Here is a 20,697-nt window from a genome sequence, read left to right as displayed (position 1 = left end):
TCATATGAATAAAATCATCATGTCAACAAGACAGTAGAATTATCACTAACCAATGCCCTGTACACTCTCTAGGTGATAAAATACGTTTCTGAGGGGAATAAATAGCCATTTGTGCTCTTCTGTTGATGCTGCACAGCAGTTTTTTTAGAATTTTTTGGAAAAGTACCACTATAATTTTAAAATGTTTATTCAGGAACAAAGCCTTTAAATGCACTTACCAAATATAAGAGCTGCTAAGCTGCAATATATTACATTTTGTTTGATATTGTAAATGTAAATCTGCATACCTGCTGCTCAAATGCAGCCTGAAATCTTTGCAGATCAGTCTGTTTCTTGTTCACCAAGTATGAAATGGGTGAAACTGTCCAGAGAATGGCCATCCACGAAAGGAGCAGCCAGGGGCTTCCTGGTATGCATGACGTTGGTATCCCAGGAGGCTCTGCGCTCACATTCTATCTTGATCATTGTGGTGATCAAGATAGTCGGGGCGGGGCTTTATCTTTCTTAACCCCCCCAGCGGTATTCTCGAGTGACTTGGGGTGGATTTTCCAGGCAAAAATCGGTATTCCCGAGTCACAATCAGGGTAGCTATTAACTAAAAAAAAAAACACTTATCTTTCTCCGTCGGTGTCCCCCGGCGTCCTGCTGGTCTCCGCAGGTCCTGGGGACATGTCCTTCCTCCTCAATCTTCAGCCGGCGTATGCAGCGATGATCCCTGGGGTTTCCCAGTGATGTTGGTGCGGACGGGAGAATCGGACGGAAATTCAAATAATTTTGTATTGGATTAAATACAAAATAGCTGTATTGAGTCCAATACAAATAAATATTCATATAATTATATTATATATATATATGCTACGGTACAGTTATATTACATGTTTAAATATTTTTTTAACATATTTTTGTGTTTTGTTATTTAAAGTTTAATATTAAATTTATTAACTATTGATAAGTTATGCCTAAGAATTATAGCCTACAATGAAAAATAAGTTTCCATGCAAAAATTGTACTGCTTTTTGCATGTAAATTTGGACGGAATTAGACTGCTAGGGAGGTTAAGGAAACATTCAAGTACTATGCAGCTCATTTGAACTGTTCTGCTCTAGTAGTGGACTAGTTACACATTCTCTTCCTTTTACATATGCCTTACTGGCTGCCCCTTTGGCAGACCACTCACCACCCTTTCTGAAGGAGAGGGATGCATAACTAGGCACCACTTTTTTAAACACAATTCATGGATCACAGAGCTTAATGCGTACCTAAACTCAGAATTTTCACTTTACATAAAAGGGTAGACAACCCTTTTATGTAAGGTAAAAATTCTGTTTGTTTTTTTTTGTCAAGAAAAGGGTGCAGCATAGCCCCCTAATTCTCTATAGCCTAAAAGGAGAAGATGGGGCCGCCCGTAAGAGACCTCCAGACCAATAGGCTGGTCTTTGGGATTGAAGGTACGTTGTTTTTATTTGTTTTGGGTGACTTTTGAGTTTAGTTCCTCTTTAAAATTGCAAGATGGAACTGAACGCTAGAGCAAGTACACTATTTTTTTCCCCTGAGGTTTCGGTCTCTTGCCGTCGTTGCCAGGAACTCCCTGGAACAATGCTGCACATTTATTGGTCATGTCCTGTAGTGGATGGTTTCTGGACTGTTGTTAGGGAAATTTTTCAAAAATGTTCTGAGTATGCTAACGCAGAAGACTCCTGCATTTTTTCTTTTACAAAATACAGTAAGTGCCTTAAGTGTCACTGAACATCATTAGTAAGGCACCCAGTCAAAGCTGCTATATTCTGTATTCTGGCATTGTGGAGTCAACTGTTCCCCCTCTGATTTGATTGTGTTTTCAACGTGTTAATGACATTATGCTTATAGAGGATTCATCCTCTGGCATAAGTGGTACAGAGGGAACATTCAACTTCACTTGGTTTTACTGGAAGCAATTCCAAGAATTGTCTTGAGTATGGGTGCCACATGAGCAGTCTTTTCACCAGTCATTTGTTGTACTCTGAGATACTCGATGCTTCCCTATCGGTTTTATCTTTTTTGTATACCTTTCCTCTTTCTATGTATTTTTTCTTCCCTTGCTGCAGTGTTTTTACGGAGCCCAAAAGAAGGATTTTTTTGAAATGCTTACAAGATTGTTTAAACTTTGGACATTTTGAAAGTAACATCTATGTTTGCTTTACTTCCCCCTACTTGCTAATACTGCATTATGTCACTTTAAGTTAATATACCTGCAGTTTCTTTGGCACCCATCTTACTTCACCTAAGTGAAAAAGAGGACTGCATATGAGTCTGGGTTGAAGGTAAACCCATCTCACATTCTCCTGTATGGAACCTAGAGACCTCCTGTATGCAGACCAGATGCACTCATTAGTACATTTCTTATTTATGAGATTTCTTATTTGGCATGCAACAGATCACTGCAAGTATATCTAGTAAATGACACATCCCAGACGATTTACATTTCTCTGTAATTAACCCTTTAATTGCAGTTATCCCATCACAATATTATATAATTTATAATATGATCTGAAGGGTTGTTGTAAAATATGTAAATTTAGAGTTGTACAATAAAACTGAAATCAATAGACATATTTATAATGGAAATGTGCAACAATCCAAAATAAATCTATTCTTGGTAACTAGTCTGGGTGTTCATATAAGAAAAATTAGTCAAGGAATATATAAAATGTGGAAAAGGAAATAATGAAGAAAGAAAAAATATTTTTATTATAACCATTTCAGCCAACTCAATTAATTGCAGACATTTATAAAGATTTGGTATTACAGTGAAGCAGATTAATAATCTTCATTTCTGTCCTACTTTGTAGAATATATTATATCCAACTCTGGAAAAGAAAAAAAACATTATTTTCAGTTAGAAGTTAACATTTTACAATGCTACATTTAATAGATAAAGGCTTGCAGAATACCTAATGTGTATTCACAATACTTAGGAAAATGCCACTAAGTCATGCATTTTGACATTCCTCGTTAATAGAGCTGACTAATTTTTGTGTCACATGTGCTTTGGTTCTATTGTACTCAGCCTATTGGTGCTCTGTTACCTGCAAAGTCCTTCTTGTGTACAATCGGATATACAGAGCATTACTTGCACTCAAATACATAATGCCAAACATATGCCAAAAGTGCTACATCATGCCACTATGACTCTATACCTTGTTTGGGACCAGTTATTCTCAAAGTTTGAAGTCTCTGATCTCAGCAACCAGGCAGTATGAAGAAATGGCTTTCCAGAAACATTGTGAAAACATTGACCTGTGAAAACTGTGATAGAATCTGTTAAAGGAAAGAAATAGTGATTAAAGTTTTTGGAGCTATTGATACAAAAAAAAAACGGTGCTAAAATATAGGGAAATAATTCAGAACAGCATTAGTTTTGTGTGTTGGGGGCGCGTGTTTTATGTGAATGCTTTCAGTTAATATTAAAAAACATACGTTTTATTATCTATATAAAGACAATTTTTTTGGTATAACTTATTTAAAGATTCAAATCAGGAAAGCTCAATGGGTAATATTGGTGTGTTTTTCTATTTTTCCCACGTCTGTCTGCTTGATACCCCAGCAAACAACGCTCACAATTTTTTAAAAAGTTCCACTTTCTCCAAAGTTTTACAAATTAAAAAAAAATAGGACTCCAGTACCAAAGGCAATACATATTTTATTTAAATACACTTATTAATTTTATATTTAGTTCATTTTTATTTATTGAGGTGTTTGCCTTTTAGTGAATGTTCCTATTTTGTTTATGCATATTCTTTTCATTTTTGTAGTAGTATTTTAATAAATATTTGTAGAATAAAGGGAACAATTGCAGTCATTGGGGCTGATTTACCAAAGGCAATACACCCCATGCCCCCATCCTTTCCTTCTCTGCTCTTTCTCTTCTTTTTTTCCTACTTTTTCTCTCTCGCTCCCCATACTATCATATACTACCTGTCTTCTTATTATTCCTTTCCTATAGCGATAGAAGTTATGTCTTTACTTTGATCATGAACCCTTGCAAGAATTAAATCCCTATTTAAGTATTGCTTAACCAGCAAGGCTTTCCAGTGATACTCTAGTCTTTGCTGATTCTAGTTGATTATTTGTATTATTTATTGTACTCCAGAATGGACCCAGCACAGCTCCATAAATGCTTCTCAGTAGTTGAAAATTCTAATGTGTTTCAAATTCAAATTCAACTAGTAGTTTCTCAGGAACTTGTGTTTCTGATGACCTCATGACTGCTTTAGTATGTCTCTGTTGTATACATGTAAGAATATTACATTTGCTGTACTGAAACTGATTTAACTGTAATATCATTTGTTCCCTACCTTTTTTCAATAAAAACTATTTTTTTTTTTAATAATTTCAAAATTGGGTTATTTTTATATTTTTCAGGTATGCAAGATCAACTAAACAAAGCAAAATAAAGAAAATAAAACTTACTAGAAAATTGCCACTGCACTGTAAATCCAAATACAGGTAGATCAGTTAGTTGTTGAGTTCCAACCAGAGGTGATTCCACAATTGTTTCATTTTTGGAATTCACAGCTGTCAGATATGTGCCTTCAAATGTTCCATTTTTGAAGACTTTATCAATGGTCATGTCAGAGCCAAGATCATTCTTCCACTTACCAGCCAGGCTGCAAGGGGTAACCTAAATTAAACATTGAACAAAGTATGTCCATATAAACTAGAGCTATTGAAAAAAATGACTTATTTGGTCCAATCCCACCCCCCAGCCCCACCCCCGAAACGCACACACAAAATTAAAAAAAAAAAAAAACTCTAAATGGAGACTGAAAAAAAAAATATTAAAAAAACGAAATTACACAAAGGCCAGTAGGCAACACGGATGGAAAAAAAGAGGTAGATAGAAGCTAGGTTCTGAGTGGGGGCCCAAGAAAGTGATCCTAGCATTTTTGAGTAAGCTTTGGGTAAGCTCTGCATTAGGTCAAGTTGGCAATAAAGTTGCCTAAATATCCTACGTTATACTTTATTGCCATCAGTATAAATATGAAAGTACGATGGTAAAATATTTAATACTTGGAAGATTAAAACAGAAATTATTTAACAATTATGTATTTTCTTCTTGCATGTATATGTACATATACCCTTGGGGGATGTAACAGTAAACTGGTAGATAATACTTTGGCAATTTACAGTGTCAAAATGTCAGACAATAAAATAATACACATTTCTAAGTTTTGTGTATGAATTTCAGTTACTACTGTCCGTTCTGTAATTTTACCATTCCAGTTACACTGTAATAGATACAGAGATTTATATTAACATAAACTTTTCATTTTGCTTTGGATTGAGTGGAAACGTTCCCCTTGTCAGTTTATTTTTTTTTTTATTCGGGAAATATTGTCTATCTGTACAAAAAGTGATACATTATCTTTCCCATAAAGACTAAAACAAATTATTAAAGTGCAGAAAATGCAACTTATTACAGTGTTTTATTCCTAATTGTGTTTACTTTTCAAATCTCCATAGAACACATAGAAGAGAAATAAAAAGCTAATTGAAATTGTATTCACTAATACCCTAAACCAGTGTTTCTTAACCTTTATAACCTGGGGAACCCTTTAAAACAATTTTCAGGTCTTCAGGGATCCCCTACTATATTACCTTACCCACAGCTCACAGTATATTTCAAGGAACCCCTGAAAACTTCTGAAGGAACACTAGTTAAGAAACACTGCTCTAAATTATTAACATTAGCTGGAGAAAGACTTTAGTTTAGCTAACCCAATGTATTATTTCACCCCTATAATTTCTTGTATGCATTTACATGAATTATTTGTCAAATAACATACATAAGATAAAGTAGCTCTAATATATGCAGACACAAAGCTAGTAATGCTAATATTTCATTATAAAAGGCTGCCTTTCTATAGTTTACCTTTCCACTGGTACAAAGGGTCGTGCTCATGAGAGCCAGAATGACTACTGCCAGGATCTTCATCCTCAAGGTACCTTTCAAGAATCTGAGTTCTCCACCTCAACAGTGTTGCCGTATTTATAGCACTCGATGACTCATTTTTGAAAGTTGCAGCTCACTTTGCCGAATCCCGTGTGAGGTATTGTAGGTTTAGAAGAAACACAGTTTAGTAAACATCCAGAATCCTTCTTAATCCCAGAACTGTTCCACTTCTTATGAAGAAACTTTTTACTTGTAATTTTATGACCTAGCAGATAATAATCACCTAGCTTAATGAAGAAGTTAGGAAATGTGTGTAAAGTTTATCCTATTTGGCTATGATTAATATATTGACTCTGCTATAAATTAGTTCTTTATTTCATTAGTCTCTTGTTTGCCCATCGCATGCTATTACATTAAATGGCTTAGGAAAACAGTGCAGGTTATAGGGGTGATTCTGCCTTTAAAATCATAATTCCTAACTAATAAAATAAATGAAACGTGAAATGAGGGGAACTGGGCAAAGGATTTTATGAAGAAGTGTGGTGCAATGGAAGAAAGACTGGGGTCTACAGGAGAAAAGCCCAAGGAGAGAAAACAAAGTAAGGGTAAACAATGTTTGAAAAAATATATTATGGTTTAGGAACTCATTATTATATATTTAATTAAAATTACATCCTGTTTTTCTTGCTGTGCTCTACAAAACTAAGGATTCTTTAATGAGAATTTAGTTTATTAAACTTTGGACATTAAAATCTAAATTTGTAGGGTGTAGTATTTGCTGGAACCATCACCTACGTAGAGAAGTGGGGAGGGGAGAGAATTGATGGACGCAATTTTTGGAATCCAAATGTGTAGCAAGGACTTAAAGGAGAACTATGAGCACAATAAAAATAGCATCTGGTGCAATCACTTGCTTGTACAAAGCAAAAAGGAAGTATATTTTTTTTAATTTAGTTTTGAATGGAATGAGGAAAGGTTAGAACAATAACTATTTAAATGTAGATACCCTTTAAGCCAGCAAGCATACAGACAGCTTATGGGTTTTATAACAATGAAGAAAAACTTAACAGGGAGAGAAACTCTACATTTCTGCTTCATACACCCCCAAATGTTTATATCAATATAATTTACAGTCACATTTAAAGCGGAATTACAGTCTGACATTACATACTATACAAATCACCCAAATCCAATTCCTTATATAGTTATCCCATCTGCTTTTGGACAAAACAATATCATTGGTACACAATAGCCCCAAATTCTCAGTACAGAATGTATGGCAGCAGCTATTATGTATGTTAGGTCATATCCTGTCAGACATCAGACAAAAAACATTCTGTAATACAGCCAGTTCATTTGTCACAGAGGATCTTACTGGTTTGTTTGCTTAGAGATTAGAAGCTTACATCCTGCTTTCCAATGATCAAAAAAATATTCTTCACACAGCAGCGAATGGCTGAAAAAAAAAGTATAACCATTTTGGGTGCTTATTTTAAACAGGGGTTTGTTATTAGAATTATTAGTAGTGTGGCAAATCTGTTTTAGAAACTTTAGATTTGATTTACTTTAGATATGATTTAACAAGTAAACTGCCAGTAATGTTTCCACAGGCTTGTGTAAACTTTTGTTAAAGAGAAGGTCAGAGATTCGTGCATACATTAAAGTAAAATCTATATTCAAACTAAATTAGTAGAATCAGGTACAGTGGTCAGGGTGTGCATGGAATTTGAATGAAAATGTTCAATTTGGCAGCTCAAAAGTTAGCACTCTGGCCTTTGCAGCCCTAGGTCTGGGGTTCGAATCTCAATCAGGACACTATCTGCATGGAGTTTGTAGGTTGTCTCTGTGTTTGCGTGGGTTTTTTCCAGGTACTCAGGTTTCCTCCCACTTTTCAAAAACATGCAGTTTGGTAACTCAGCTTCCCCCCAGAATTGAACCTTAACTGTGATAAAGACATATGACTGAGGTAAAGCCATCAGATTGTGAGCCCCTTTGAGGGATAGCTAGTGACATGACTATGGACTTTGTAAAACGATGCATAATATGTTGGCGCTATATAAATACTGGTTATTATTACTATTGTTATAGTAATAATAATCATCTCAGACTCTGGGCTATGATTCTTGGATAATCAGAGCTATCTGTTCCTTGATATAGTATCCCCTATTATACACTTACATATCTTGGCAGAACACAGTGGAGAAACACAACTGACCATCACTGCTCCCCTTATAAATTGTGCCTTCTACAACTTCCCCCACACACACTACTACTACCCTCCCTCCATTTTTTACAACCTTTATTTGCATAAAGCACCATTGCTGGAAAAAAAAGATATGTACAAGTTTAAAATATTCGCTATCTTTGCACATTAGTAAACAGAAATCAGTATCGGTGGTACATACCTTCCTGACGAAACTCATTCTTCCTCTTGTGTAGTATGTGTTGTCATTGCTATTACTACAAGCTCACCTTTTTATGAAATAAAATCTCACATTTTCTGAAAAAAAAAAATTAAAGTAAAAAAATGTCCTATGCCCAAATTCCTCCTAAATACTCAGGAGTCTGAATGCATACAAAAACGCTTTCCATTGGCTGAGGCTCAGCAGGCACCATTTCCAGCATTGCTATAGGTTCTCCTACGCCACTTTAGAGCTATAAATTTACTATCCCTGATAAGGCAAATATCTAATGCTGTTTTGAATACCACTTTAAAGATATTGAATAAATACCAATTTATAAGGCTTACTCTGAAGAGCAAATCATCTGGAGCAAAATGTGTTACACAATTATTAGAGAGCTTAAATTTTATGCACCATGTTTTTGCCTACCTGGTGTCAGGAATGTAAGGACTGAACCCTGGTCAACCACCACTAAAATTGTGACCAATGATATGGGTTTTTTTTCAAACATGTAATGTCTCCCCAAGCTGCAACATTTCCTTGGGTAAGCCGTAAATGCACTGCAACGTCACAATGTAATGTTTTAACAAATAAAACACATGTCCTGTTGTGAACACTCCATCTATAAAGACCCCAATCACAATTTGTTTTTTGGTTTGGGATTCGGTTAAGTTCTCGAGGGAAATTGTATCCCCTCATTTACCCTTACTACCTATCATGAGATGCCTTCTTTTTCTTTTGCTTGGTGGGTTGATAAAGGTTTTACTGATCTTTACTCTTTTTTGATATTCAGTGGCGTAAAACCATTATTATTTTTTTTCTGTAGTTTTTTTAACCCCCCCACCCCTGACACATGTGTGATATAATTTGATACAGTAACAGTATAATTGTTTCAGTAGTTAAGGAAGATAGAAGCTCTATTGAATTAGACTTTACCATTTGATTCAGTAAAATATTTCAAATTACATGGTTTTCTGGAACATAAAATAACAAGAAAACGTCAAATATAAAAATTATCATGCAACATTTTACATATTAATAAGGAAAAAAAAAGGAATATCAAACAGCTGTTACTGCACAGCAGTATTTAAAATCCAACTGATATGAACATTCCTTTAGGACAGGGGTGTCAAACTCTGGCCTGCGGGCCAAATCTGGCCTGCAAAGTCCTTTTTTTTTGGTCCCCCAAAGAATTCTGAAGATGAATTACATGTGGCCCACCCGCTACTACAATTCCCGGCATCACTCGCATCACTGCTATTGTTCCATAGACGCAAGCAATGCCGGGAATTGTAGTCTCCGCATTATGTCATAAGTGAGATAACTTTGCCCCTCGCCATCCTCCTCTCACACATCACAGGCGATCACTACGTCTATAGGGATGCCGGGGATGTCTTTGTGTGTGAGAAGGCTCCTGTAACAGTGAGGAGGGAGGCAGAGAGGGCGGTAGGAGGGCAGTGTGAGGTGAGCAGTGCTGGGTTTCTTGTGCAGCAGCCATTCTCCTGTGACAGGTGAGCTGCAGCTTTCCTGTCACTATAGACTTGTATTGCAATATCTGTGCATGTCATGTGTCATACTCGGTATATATATAAATAAATATATGTTTAGCATTTTTATTGTTGTAGGTCATTTTGATTTTAAAATTTTAAGATTGAATGTTAACCAAAACCTTTTTTGATTCCACATGAAAATGATTTATATCTAATGAGAAGGAAAAACTTCAATTTTTTTAATACATTTTGGTCCCCGACTTGGTCTAAGTTTTTAATTTCGGCCCTCTGTGTATTTGAGTGTGACACCCGTGCTTTAAGACATAGTAACAATACAGGAAAAATAGAAATAACAATAAGATATACACTCTTATTGTTAAACAGAACTTCCAAAGAAGAAGATCAAAACCAAAACAAGAGAGAAAAAAAAAAAAAAGGAGAGGAGCAAAAAATAAAAAATCTCCAGTCACAATATAAAACTCACACATTCACTTACATATGTAAAAGGGAAAGAGTCTTTGAGGACGGTAAATAATAATTCAACCAAGGTTGCCATACAGCCAAAAACTTATCATGAGAGTCATTAATAATGTCCTTAATCTTTTCATTAATCATTGTTCCATGCATACGGTTTTTAATTTCCATAATATTCAGCACAGAAGTATTCCATGTGCAATGGTCTGCTTGGTAACCATAAAAATATATGAAATAAGGACAGAAGATTTTCTGTCAACATTGGGATTAGGAACATGAAACAGTGGATGCAGTGGGTCTTTAGGCAAATTTATCCCTAGTACAGTATTAATCATATGGTATACTCTTATCCATAATCTTGCCACTTTGGAAAAAAGCCACCATATACGACTCATAGTACCTTTCGCAGAACATCCCCTAAAACAATTCGATGGTACAGAGGGGAATGAGTGCGCCATTCTAGCAGGGGTAAGATACCATTGCATTAGGACCTTATAGGAATTTTCCAGAGCAAGTACATTCCTAGAGGATTTAGAAATAGCCAGCTGAAAATTGAGGGCATCCTCCTCTGAAAAAAACTATAGCAAGTTCCCTTTCCCATGCTGATAAATACGACAATGATTGACGAAACTGTGCGTTCACAACCGATGCATATAGAAAAGAAATCGGACCTACTGAAACTGGTTTATCTGTACAGGCCCGTTCAAAGGCCGTAATAGTTAAAGAAGGTCATGGGCTACCAAGCAGATCATTGACAAAATGACGAATTTGCAAATAACGATTGGGAATTTTATACTTCTCTTTTAAATGGCTAAAATCTAAAGAGTGTACCCTTGAACCAGATATCATGCATTCCACCGTTGTAATATTCTTTTTGATCTTCCATTTGAAACTAGACCTATTAGTAGAACCTGGTTGGAAAAGTGTATATCAAAAAGATCCATTAAAGGGCACTGAGCACTGATAAATTTAGCTTTGTACTTAGTAGAATCCCAGAGCCATAATATATGCTGCAAAAATGGACTCAGGTTCTTAGATTTAACTATTGGGGGGCTCGAAATCAAGTTTCCCACTGAACCTGGAAAAATGAGAGTTGATTCAATCAGTATCCATAATGGGCAATCTACATTATGAACAGAAAAAAGAGGAGCCATTTGGGAGGCTTAATAATAATAATACCCTGTTTCCCCTATAATAAGGCACTGTCTTATATTTTTTTGAAATGTCAAAATATGCCCTAGGTCTTATTTTCAGGGGGATGTCTTATTTTTCCATGAAGAAGACTACAGTACACATTTATTGTTGAAAATCACTCATGTGCCATTGATTGTCCCCTTCCCTTTGAAGTTACTTTCAGTTTCACTCTGCACTGCAGCCAGCATCAAGGAGTCACACAGAGGCACACAGTATCAGGTATCGGAGGATGTCCTATTTGCGGGGGGGGTGCTTTATTTAAATTGTTTGAGCAAAACTCGGGGGGTGGCCTATTTGATGGGGATGCCTTATCATCGGGGAAACACGGTATATGAGAAAAATGAAAGACGACATAGGGCTTTTTTAGCATAAGTTGAATGTCTAATTTTACTTGTATATAGCTGTTACAACATTACATAAGAAAAACATGTTAAATAACATGTAATAATTATTATTTGTAATTATAAATATTTATATTAAAGAATAAAAAAACAAGAAAGATATGGGACTTTATTTCCTTCATTAAGAAACAACAGTTAAAATATACATGCCTCTTCCCTTATACCAAGTTTCAGGAAGAGTTAATCAACATTGTTAGCACACATGGGCTAGATACATTGTACACATTACATATGATGAGGTCATCCAACACATTTTTTCTTATAATTTAAGTCTGTTTATGGATGGTATCATATGATTGAATCTAGTTTTTGTAGATAATTATTTATCACTCCATAATGGAGTGAACATTACCAAAAATATCTGGAGAAGTACTGAATATCGTTGTGGAGAACATATATGGGACCCAGACATGTCTGTGTGTTGTGATTTTAATTCTTCCTTTAGCCTACCTTCATACCAAGAGAGTAAGCATACCGGTGAATACAACATCTTTTGTGCTGATACACCTACTAACTGTACCAATTACATCCCTGAGGAAGCGGACACAGTTTGCGAAACGTGTTGGATGATCTCATCATATGTAATGTGTACAATGTATCTAGCCCATGTATGCTAACAATGTTGATTAACTATTCCTGAAACTTGGTATACGGGAAGATGCATGTATATTTTAACTGTTGTTTCTTAATGAAGGAAATAAAAGGTATATGATAACTTTTTACAAATACACTGCCGTTAAAGTCCTGTATCTTTCTTGTTTTTGTATTCTTTATTGTATATTGGGGATGTTGGCAGGATTACAAATGTTAGAAGACCAGACAATAATATTGATATAAATAGTTATATGTAATAAATGGAGGGGAGAGGGGTTGGTACATTCTGATCCTTCTAAGGTGTTTATTATAACTCAGTACGTGTAGGTTTTTAACACATTTCAGACATTTCTTTGTCAAGAGAAAAAAGCAGAAAACAGAAAGATTTAAAAATATCATCAAGCTTTCCCAGCAGCATTAACCCTTTCCTTCATCCATGGGGAAAAGTCCTGGACCAACTAAGTTTTACAGAAATTTCTCTTTATCACAGTTCATTTGAATAAAATATAAATATTTGGCATACATAGATTAGTAAATAATATAGAAATATAAAAACTATTTGGGATAAGAATGCATGATCTATTGTCTATGATAATATTAGGTAAGTGTAATATAATATTCCTACTATACACTATAAATATATATCATATATTTATGTATAAATTATAGTAATTTGCTTCAAGAATATAGCAGTTACAATGTATGTCAAAGTTTCTTTATCATTTAACAAGGCAAACATTTGACTTCCTCCTCTATATTTCGACTCACTGGCTAATAATAATGTATTGGAGAAAAGGAACATATATCTAGTTGTTCAAAGGAATGAGTGTGCCATGCAGCAATGGAAAGCCGTTACTGCTTTTAATAAACTGATCATGCTGTAAGAGAGGAGGTTTGCATTTCATTTACCCTACAGTACACACACAAATTTGTGTACACACCAGACACAACACTTCTAACCAAATTAGTTAGGTAAACTTAAGTTAGGTGTCTAGCATATATACTCCAGTCTGGTGAAAATATAACTAGACTGGTTATATGTTAAATGGTTGATGTATTATAATTATGTATGAAGCCAAAAATCTATCAATAATAAGTAATATTTAAACACCTTGACCCGCTTTCTTTTGTCCTCTTTCTCTATACATCAAATGTGTATGTAAGTAATTTTGGCTGCAAAAGTTTGTTTTTTTCATAAAAAGATAACATTTTACATTTATATGCATATAAATAAAATTAAGCCTATTAATTAAAGGAGTTTGGACAGAGATCTTTAAATTGCTATCCGACTTAACCGGTGTGATTATACAGCCAAACCCTTCCTTGGCCCCACTCAATTTGGGGATTGAACAATACCGCATTGAACATAGACATATGCTAACACACTGTTTATGTGCAACTAGACAGGCCATAGCTTTCCATTGGAAAAAAAACGGATGTCCCAAACATGTCAGACATTTTACACAGATTTATTATGCAATTTTTTATGAAAAATTGTTTGCTTATGATGCAGATCGAGCGACACAATTTTATGCTTACTGGTCTCCATGGTATACACACCCTAAATGTACGGTACAAATCTAAGGGGTTGACACATAATATGTTGGCATGGGCTTTTACGTCTTTATGATTTAGTGATTGTTTGTGACTATATTGATAGTTTGAATACTCTCTGAATTGTTGTTTTTTTTTATATGGCACCAATGTTGATTTGTTTGTTTGTTGACAGTTTTTTTGTTCTATATTTTCTTTTCTTTTATGTACATTTCTTTTGTGTTTTCTGTTTCTAATGTTGTAAAGATTTATGCAAAACTTCAATAAAAATTACGCACAATTACCTGGTTCCCTTTTTCCCATAGATGAGAAATTGGCTTTTCTAATTAAACAGACCCTAGGCATGATATTGCCTGAAAAATACAATATTGGGACAATGTGTAAATAAAAAATGCAAGCACTGCAACCACAGCACTGATTGGGTTCCTAATAAATATATCTTTGGGCTCCTATTTATTTCAATCTGTATTTAAATGACAATATGATAATATAGATAATATTTAGATGTATTATATTATTAGATGTATTATAATAAATCTGTTTTGTAACTGTTTTTATTATATGAAAATCTATTATTATTAAATTCAAAATGAATTATGTTCATTTTAATAAAGATCACTGCCCTCATTCCTTATTAGCTCCTTTGAAGAAGTGATAATTAGATTGTGGATAGTAAAGGTTTGGATGATGACTTTCTACTTTGCTCTTACACCTCACATGTTCATTGTCAATTTTCACTTTGTTTTTAATTTACACTTTTTAGTGAACTATTTATATAAAAAAAAAGAACAGAAATAAAATGTGGAGAGAAAAAAATGGCGTCCCAAAAGTTAATGGTCTTTGTAAAAGTTACCCCTTGCATTGGTAGTCATTGCATGTAGATCAGTTTGCCATTGCTCACAGCTCAAGCAACCCCTTCAATCCAATAGGTGAAACTTAGGCTGGATTGTAAAGGATTGTACAACCAAATTGGGTTAGTGTTTGACCAGTCGGGTATTTATAATGGGAGAAAAGTTACACACAGTATATATTTCTTGGTGATACTTTTTTTAAGCCTGTTTTGACCTCAAATGTGATTTGTTTTGTAGTACAGCTCAGATGACGGTTAGGAGATGGACCAGCCGGATGAGTGCAGATCATGAAGATGTTCCTGTGAAACCTAAAGCCCAAAAAGTACCAACAAAAACTCCCAAAGTTGTCAAGTTCACAAAAGTTTTCCATTTCGAGACAAATTTTGGTATCCAACTGGACTTTTGTCTGAAACACAGAAATCTGTATATAATAAAAGACTAATTAGGTAATGGTGGAGGTCTATTTACACTGGTGTCTAAAGATTTACTTGTGTTCATTGTAAGGTGCCACATTTGTCTGCAATCTGTATGTTTTATAGCATGTGCTGTGTTGCTACCTATTCATTAAAAGTTTATTTTATATTTACACTTTTATTCCTGTTAGGAAAAATCACACTGTTGTTATCTACTAAACGCTGATTCTTGCTTGTGTTTACCATTAAATCATTTGCTAGCAAATGTATTAGTTGTAATGTGTTAGCCATATGTAAGTGAAAGCAGAGATCATGTAAAGTGCCATTTCTGACCTGATTCTAAAAGTACAGCTTGTTAGGTTGGTGTTCTGTCTTTAATATTTTCTGAATCACAGAATGAGTTTACAGCTCAGGTGTTCAGATAATTGCCACCCAGCTATCTGGATGCTTGTCTCAGCTGTTTGACCAAAGCTACTGACCCCAAAACATCATTCACATCGGGGTAAAAAGTATTGATTAGAATGGGTTCTTAAATGGCAGCTTTCATAATCTTTCAGTGCTAGGTATGCTGTATAATGTAGGCAATACTTTTCCTTTACTAACTCAATATATTTTGAGGTGCAGTCACAATTCTTTAGACACTCATGTTGAAGTACCATGAGTACCATGTGCTTTTTTTATCTGATTATTTTTTTATAATTATCATTTATTGTTGTTAATCTTAAATGTGTTTACGGTTGCTTTCTCAGAAACAAGTACAGGTTGACATTTGAAAATCCAGTCATAGACCATCTGTTTACTTCAGTTTCCCGGCATGAATTTCAAATTGCATAGATGGCTTTAGGAAAAAGCTAGATGTTTTTCTAGAAGCACAGAATATAACTCGGTATTAAGGCTTTAAAGTAAAAATAACAGAGACTGTTGATCCAGGGAACATCCAATTGCCTCATGGAATCAGGAAGGAATTTCTTTCCTCTGTTGAAGCAAATTGTACCAGGGTTTTTTTTGCCTTCCTCTGGACCAGCTATGTCTTATTGGGTTTTATATCTGTGATATGTTTTTTTTCCTAGTGGTTGAACTTGATGGACTTATGTCTTTTTCAACCTAACCTACTGTGTAACGTGACAAGACCAACAGAACTAGTGGGTGTCACATCGACTTCTTCTCTAATGCACACAACCTTTGGGTTTCTTTAATTACTTTCTTGTGTACAAACTGATATACAGAGCCTTGCTTATACTCAAATATATGTTATGCCAGACCCTGGATATGTCCCTTGCTGGTGCCACCATCTCTCTGTACCTTGTTTGTACCCAATTATTCTGTAAATTTGAAGTCTCTGATCCCAGAAGCCAAGTGGTATAAAGAACTGGCTGGCCAGAATTGTTCTGGAAACACTGACCCATGAAAACAGTGATAGAATCGGTCAAAGGAAAAGAATGGAGATTACAATTGTTAATCTTAATAGGAATGTATTGAAAAGAAAAGATAAACTAATGAAACAGACCACAGTTTGCAGAGGCTGTGAATATTAAGTGTCAAAAGGCACATGTAGCCTTGGGGTCCCAAACTGTTCTGTCAATTTAAATGTGTTTACGGTTGCTTTCCCAGAAACAAGTACAGGTTGACATTCGAAAGTCCAGCCATAGATCATCCCTTTACTTTAGTTTCCCGCAAGAATTTCAGATCACATATTCAATACAGGGACAGCAGTACACTGTTTGGCCACTAATGTTTTGGCGCTGTTCTGCAGAAACACCTGCTTGCTAAATTAAAAACATGTTGAGACATCCCTGCTCCCTGAAACTGTGCCACATGTCCGCGGTGCTGCGAGAGGCAGGCCGTTCTGTGTGTGGAGGTAAGTATAAAAAAAAATTCAGCGCACCTCAGGTCCCGAGGTTGCCGGATTTTTGATAGTCAACCTGTACAATAAATACAGGTTTAATAGTAGTAGAAGATTTAAAAAAAAAGTGAGTCCCAATCTATATTGAGGTCAGGATATTCCAAGGTTAATATGCAAGTTAGGGTCAATAGGTTTAGAAAAGTCAATCTGTAAATGGATAGAGAACTGGCTTAAAGATCACTTCCAGAGTTGTAATTAATGATTCATACTCTGAATGGTCCAAGGGTATTAGTGGTGTACCCCAGGGTTCAATGTTGGGACCTTTACTGTTTAACATCTTTATAAATGATATAGAGTTTGGGATTAAAAGTACCATTTCTGTGTTTGCAGATGACACCAAACTATGTAATGGAATTAAGTCCATACAGAATGTCTATAATCTACAAGCAGACCTGGATGTACGGTTTGATTGGGCAGCCAAGTGGCAAATGACATCTAATATAGATAAATGTAAAGGTATGCACTTGGGAGCTAAAAACATGCATGCTTCATACTGTCTAGGGGGAATACATTTGGGGGAGTCAGAAATGGAAAATGATCTGGGGGTTTTGGTAGATCATAGACTTATTAACAGCATGCAATGCCAATCTGCAATATCTAAAGCTAGTAAAGTACTTTCTTGTATTAAAAGAGGAATAGACTGCAGAGATGGAGACATAATCCTGCCCCTGTACAAAGCATTGGTCAGACCACATCTGAGATATGCAGTCCAGTTATGGGCACCAGTTCACAAAAAGGACATTGTGGAATTGGAGAGAGTGCAGAGAAGGGCAACTAAATTAATAAAAGTAATAGAGGAGCTCAGCTATGAGGAGAGATTAGCTGAACTGAATCTATTCTTCCTTGAGAAGAGACGTTTAAAGGGGATATGATCACCCTGTGTAAATATATAAACGGTCCATATAACTCTCTTCCCCATTATTCACTTTGAGATCATTACAAAGAACAAGAGGGCACTCTTTGCGTCTGGAGGAAAAGAAGTTTAGGCTCCGGATAAGGAGGGGATTCTTCACTGCAAGGTCTGGGAAAATATGGAATCAGCTCCCTCAGGAAGTAGTTTCAGCAACTACTATAGATTGCTTTAAGATCTCGATCAACTATGTCTATAGAGTTTTATATCTGGGATATGTTTATTTCCCTAGTGGTTGAATTCGATGTCTTTTTTTCAACCTAACCTACTATAACTATGTAGCGTGACAAGACCACCACAACTAGTGGGTTGTTGTAGAACATGTAAACTGAGAGTTGTACAATTAAACTGAAAGCAATAGACATATTCATGGTGGAAATATGCAACTCATTTATGGCAACCAGAATGGATGTTCATGTAAGAAATAAAAAAATAAATGTCAAAGAAAACATGAAATGTTAAATAGGAAATAATAAAGCCTTTAGGTACATTTCTTTACATGTAGCATCACTGTTATATGCATTTTGACACAACCACATTATTAGTTTTGACAATTTGTTAAAACCTAATGTGTCACATCGACTTCTTCTCTAATGCACACAAGCCATGAATTTCTTTTATTACTTGCAAAGTCTTTCTTGTATACAAACTGATATACAGAGCCTTGCTTTTACTCAAATATATGTTATGCCAGACCCTGGATATGTCCCTTGCTGGTGCCACCATCTCTCTGTACCTTGTTTGTGACCAATTATTCTGTAAATTTGAAGTCTCTGATCTCAGGAGCCAAGTGGTATAAAGAACTGGCTGCCCAGAATTGTTCTGGAAACACTGACCCGTGAAAACAGTGATAGAATCGGTCAAAGGAAAAGAATGGAGATTACAATTGTTAATCTTAACCTCCTGGGCGTTACACTGATGTCTAGATTTCTGTACCAAAAGTGATCCACTGTTTTTCATGAAATTTTTTTTTTTACATTTTAGACCTGTAAGTTACAGAAATATGTCCGAACAAGGGTCTAGTAGATATCATGAATATAAAAAAAAGTTTGAAACACACAATCATGTAAAAAAAAAAAATGTACTTTTAATAAAATCCTATCCTATTTTTTTTTGCATAGAAAATTTTGTTTATATTGTGGGCTTGTAATTCTTAGGATTAACTCCCGGGTATGATAATTATATTTATTTATTATATTAAAATCATAAATTATAATACATAAATATAAATAATAATTTAAAACAATAATGAAATAATAGACAACAATGTAATCTAAAAATAAAATTAAAAATGTACGGTACTTTTATTTTTATGTTGTGTGGTGTTTTTGTACTGTAAAAACCATTTAAAAGCAGATTACATTGTAATCTGCTTTTTCTTTCCCTTTCCGAGACACCCCCATACATCACCAATCACATCACCCGGAAGATGACTCATCCTCCGAGTGATGTGAGGGGGGGATTTCCCTGCCCAGCTCACACAGACAGAGACGATGGACGCTGGAAGCTGCTGGCATCTCCGGAGAGATGCACAGCACAATGTAGGATTTCTGCATTGTGCTTGACATCTAACTGCAGATGCCAGCAGCAATAGCAAATCTTTTATTGCTGCAAGAGGAGCTGCGGACACTGGGTGAGTATTTCCTTTCAGTTGTAATCCGATTGTCATACAATGTATGACAATAGGATTGCAATATAACATTTGTTTACATTTAACCACCTGGTGAGAAAAACTCGGGGTTAACGAAAATTGCAAAAGTTTTTACCCCGAGCATGCTCGGGCTTAACGGCCAGGTGGTTAATAGGAATGTATTGAAAAAAACTAATGAAACAGACCACAGTTTGCAGAGGCTGTGAATATTAGTTGCCAAATGGCACATGTAGCCTTGGGGTCCCAAACTGTTCTGTCAATTTAAATGTGTTTAAGGTCGCTTTCCCGGAAACAAGTACAGGTTGACATTCGAAAATCCAGCCATAGATCATCCGTTTACTTTAGTTTCAGATCGCATATTCAATACAGGGACTGCAGTACACAGTTTGGCCACTAATGTTTTGGCGCTGTTCTGCAGAAACACTTGCTTGCTAAATTAAATACACGTTGAGACATCCCTGCTGCCTGCTCCCTGAAACTGTGCCACATGTCCGCGGTGCTGCGAGAGGAAGGCTGGTCTGTGTGTGGAGGTAAGTATAAAAAAAAATCCGGCGCATCTCAGGTCCCGAGGTTGCCGGATTTTTGATAGTCAACCTGTACAATAAATACAGGTTTATTAGTAGTAGAAGATTTTAAAAAAGTGATGGTGTCCCAATCTATATTGAGGTCAGGATATTCCAAGGTTAATATGCAAGTTAGGGTCAATAGGTTTAGAAAAGTTGATCTGTAAATGGATAGAGAACTGACTTAAAGATTGTATCCAGGGAGTTGTAAATAATGATTCATACTCTGAATAGTCTAAGGTTATTAGTGGTGTACCCCAGGGATCAGTGTTGGGACTTTTATTGTTTAAAATCTTCATAAATAATATAGAGTTTGGGATTAAAAGTACAATTTCTGTGTTTGCAGATGACACCAAACTATGTAA

General features: G+C 35.4%; 1 protein-coding gene across 1 annotated transcript; it reads right to left on the bottom strand.

Moving 5' to 3' along the window:
* Positions 1–3,042: 3,042 nt before the first annotated feature.
* On the bottom strand, positions 3,043–5,974 carry LOC140332764 (avidin-like). Its single transcript, XM_072413959.1, has 3 exons — positions 5,912–5,974; positions 4,450–4,660; positions 3,043–3,297 (listed from the first exon to the last, which is right to left on the bottom strand). Exons 1-3 carry the CDS (start codon positions 5,972–5,974, stop codon positions 3,155–3,157), a joined length of 417 nt encoding a protein of 138 aa, XP_072270060.1. The 3' UTR covers positions 3,043–3,154.
* Between the last annotated feature and the right edge of the window lie 14,723 nt (positions 5,975–20,697).

The sequence above is a fragment of the Pyxicephalus adspersus genome, chromosome 6 (assembly GCF_032062135.1).
Source record: "Pyxicephalus adspersus chromosome 6, UCB_Pads_2.0, whole genome shotgun sequence".
In the NCBI taxonomy this organism is placed as follows: domain Eukaryota; kingdom Metazoa; phylum Chordata; class Amphibia; order Anura; family Pyxicephalidae; genus Pyxicephalus; species Pyxicephalus adspersus.
Note: the sequence above shows the minus strand (reverse complement) of the source record. Positions and strands in the feature narration are given on the sequence as shown.

Coding starts and splice junctions, on each gene's coding strand:
- LOC140332764 (XM_072413959.1), bottom strand. CDS start 5,974: ATGAAGATCCTGGCAGTAGTCATTCTGGCTCTCATGAGCACGACCCTT. Junction 4,661..5,911: donor CCCTTTGTACCAGTGGAAAG/GTAAACTATAGA, acceptor TGTTTAATTTAG/GTTACCCCTTGCAGCCTGGC. Junction 3,298..4,449: donor AGTGCAGTGGCAATTTTCTA/GTAAGTTTTATT, acceptor TTCCTTTAACAG/ATTCTATCACAGTTTTCACA.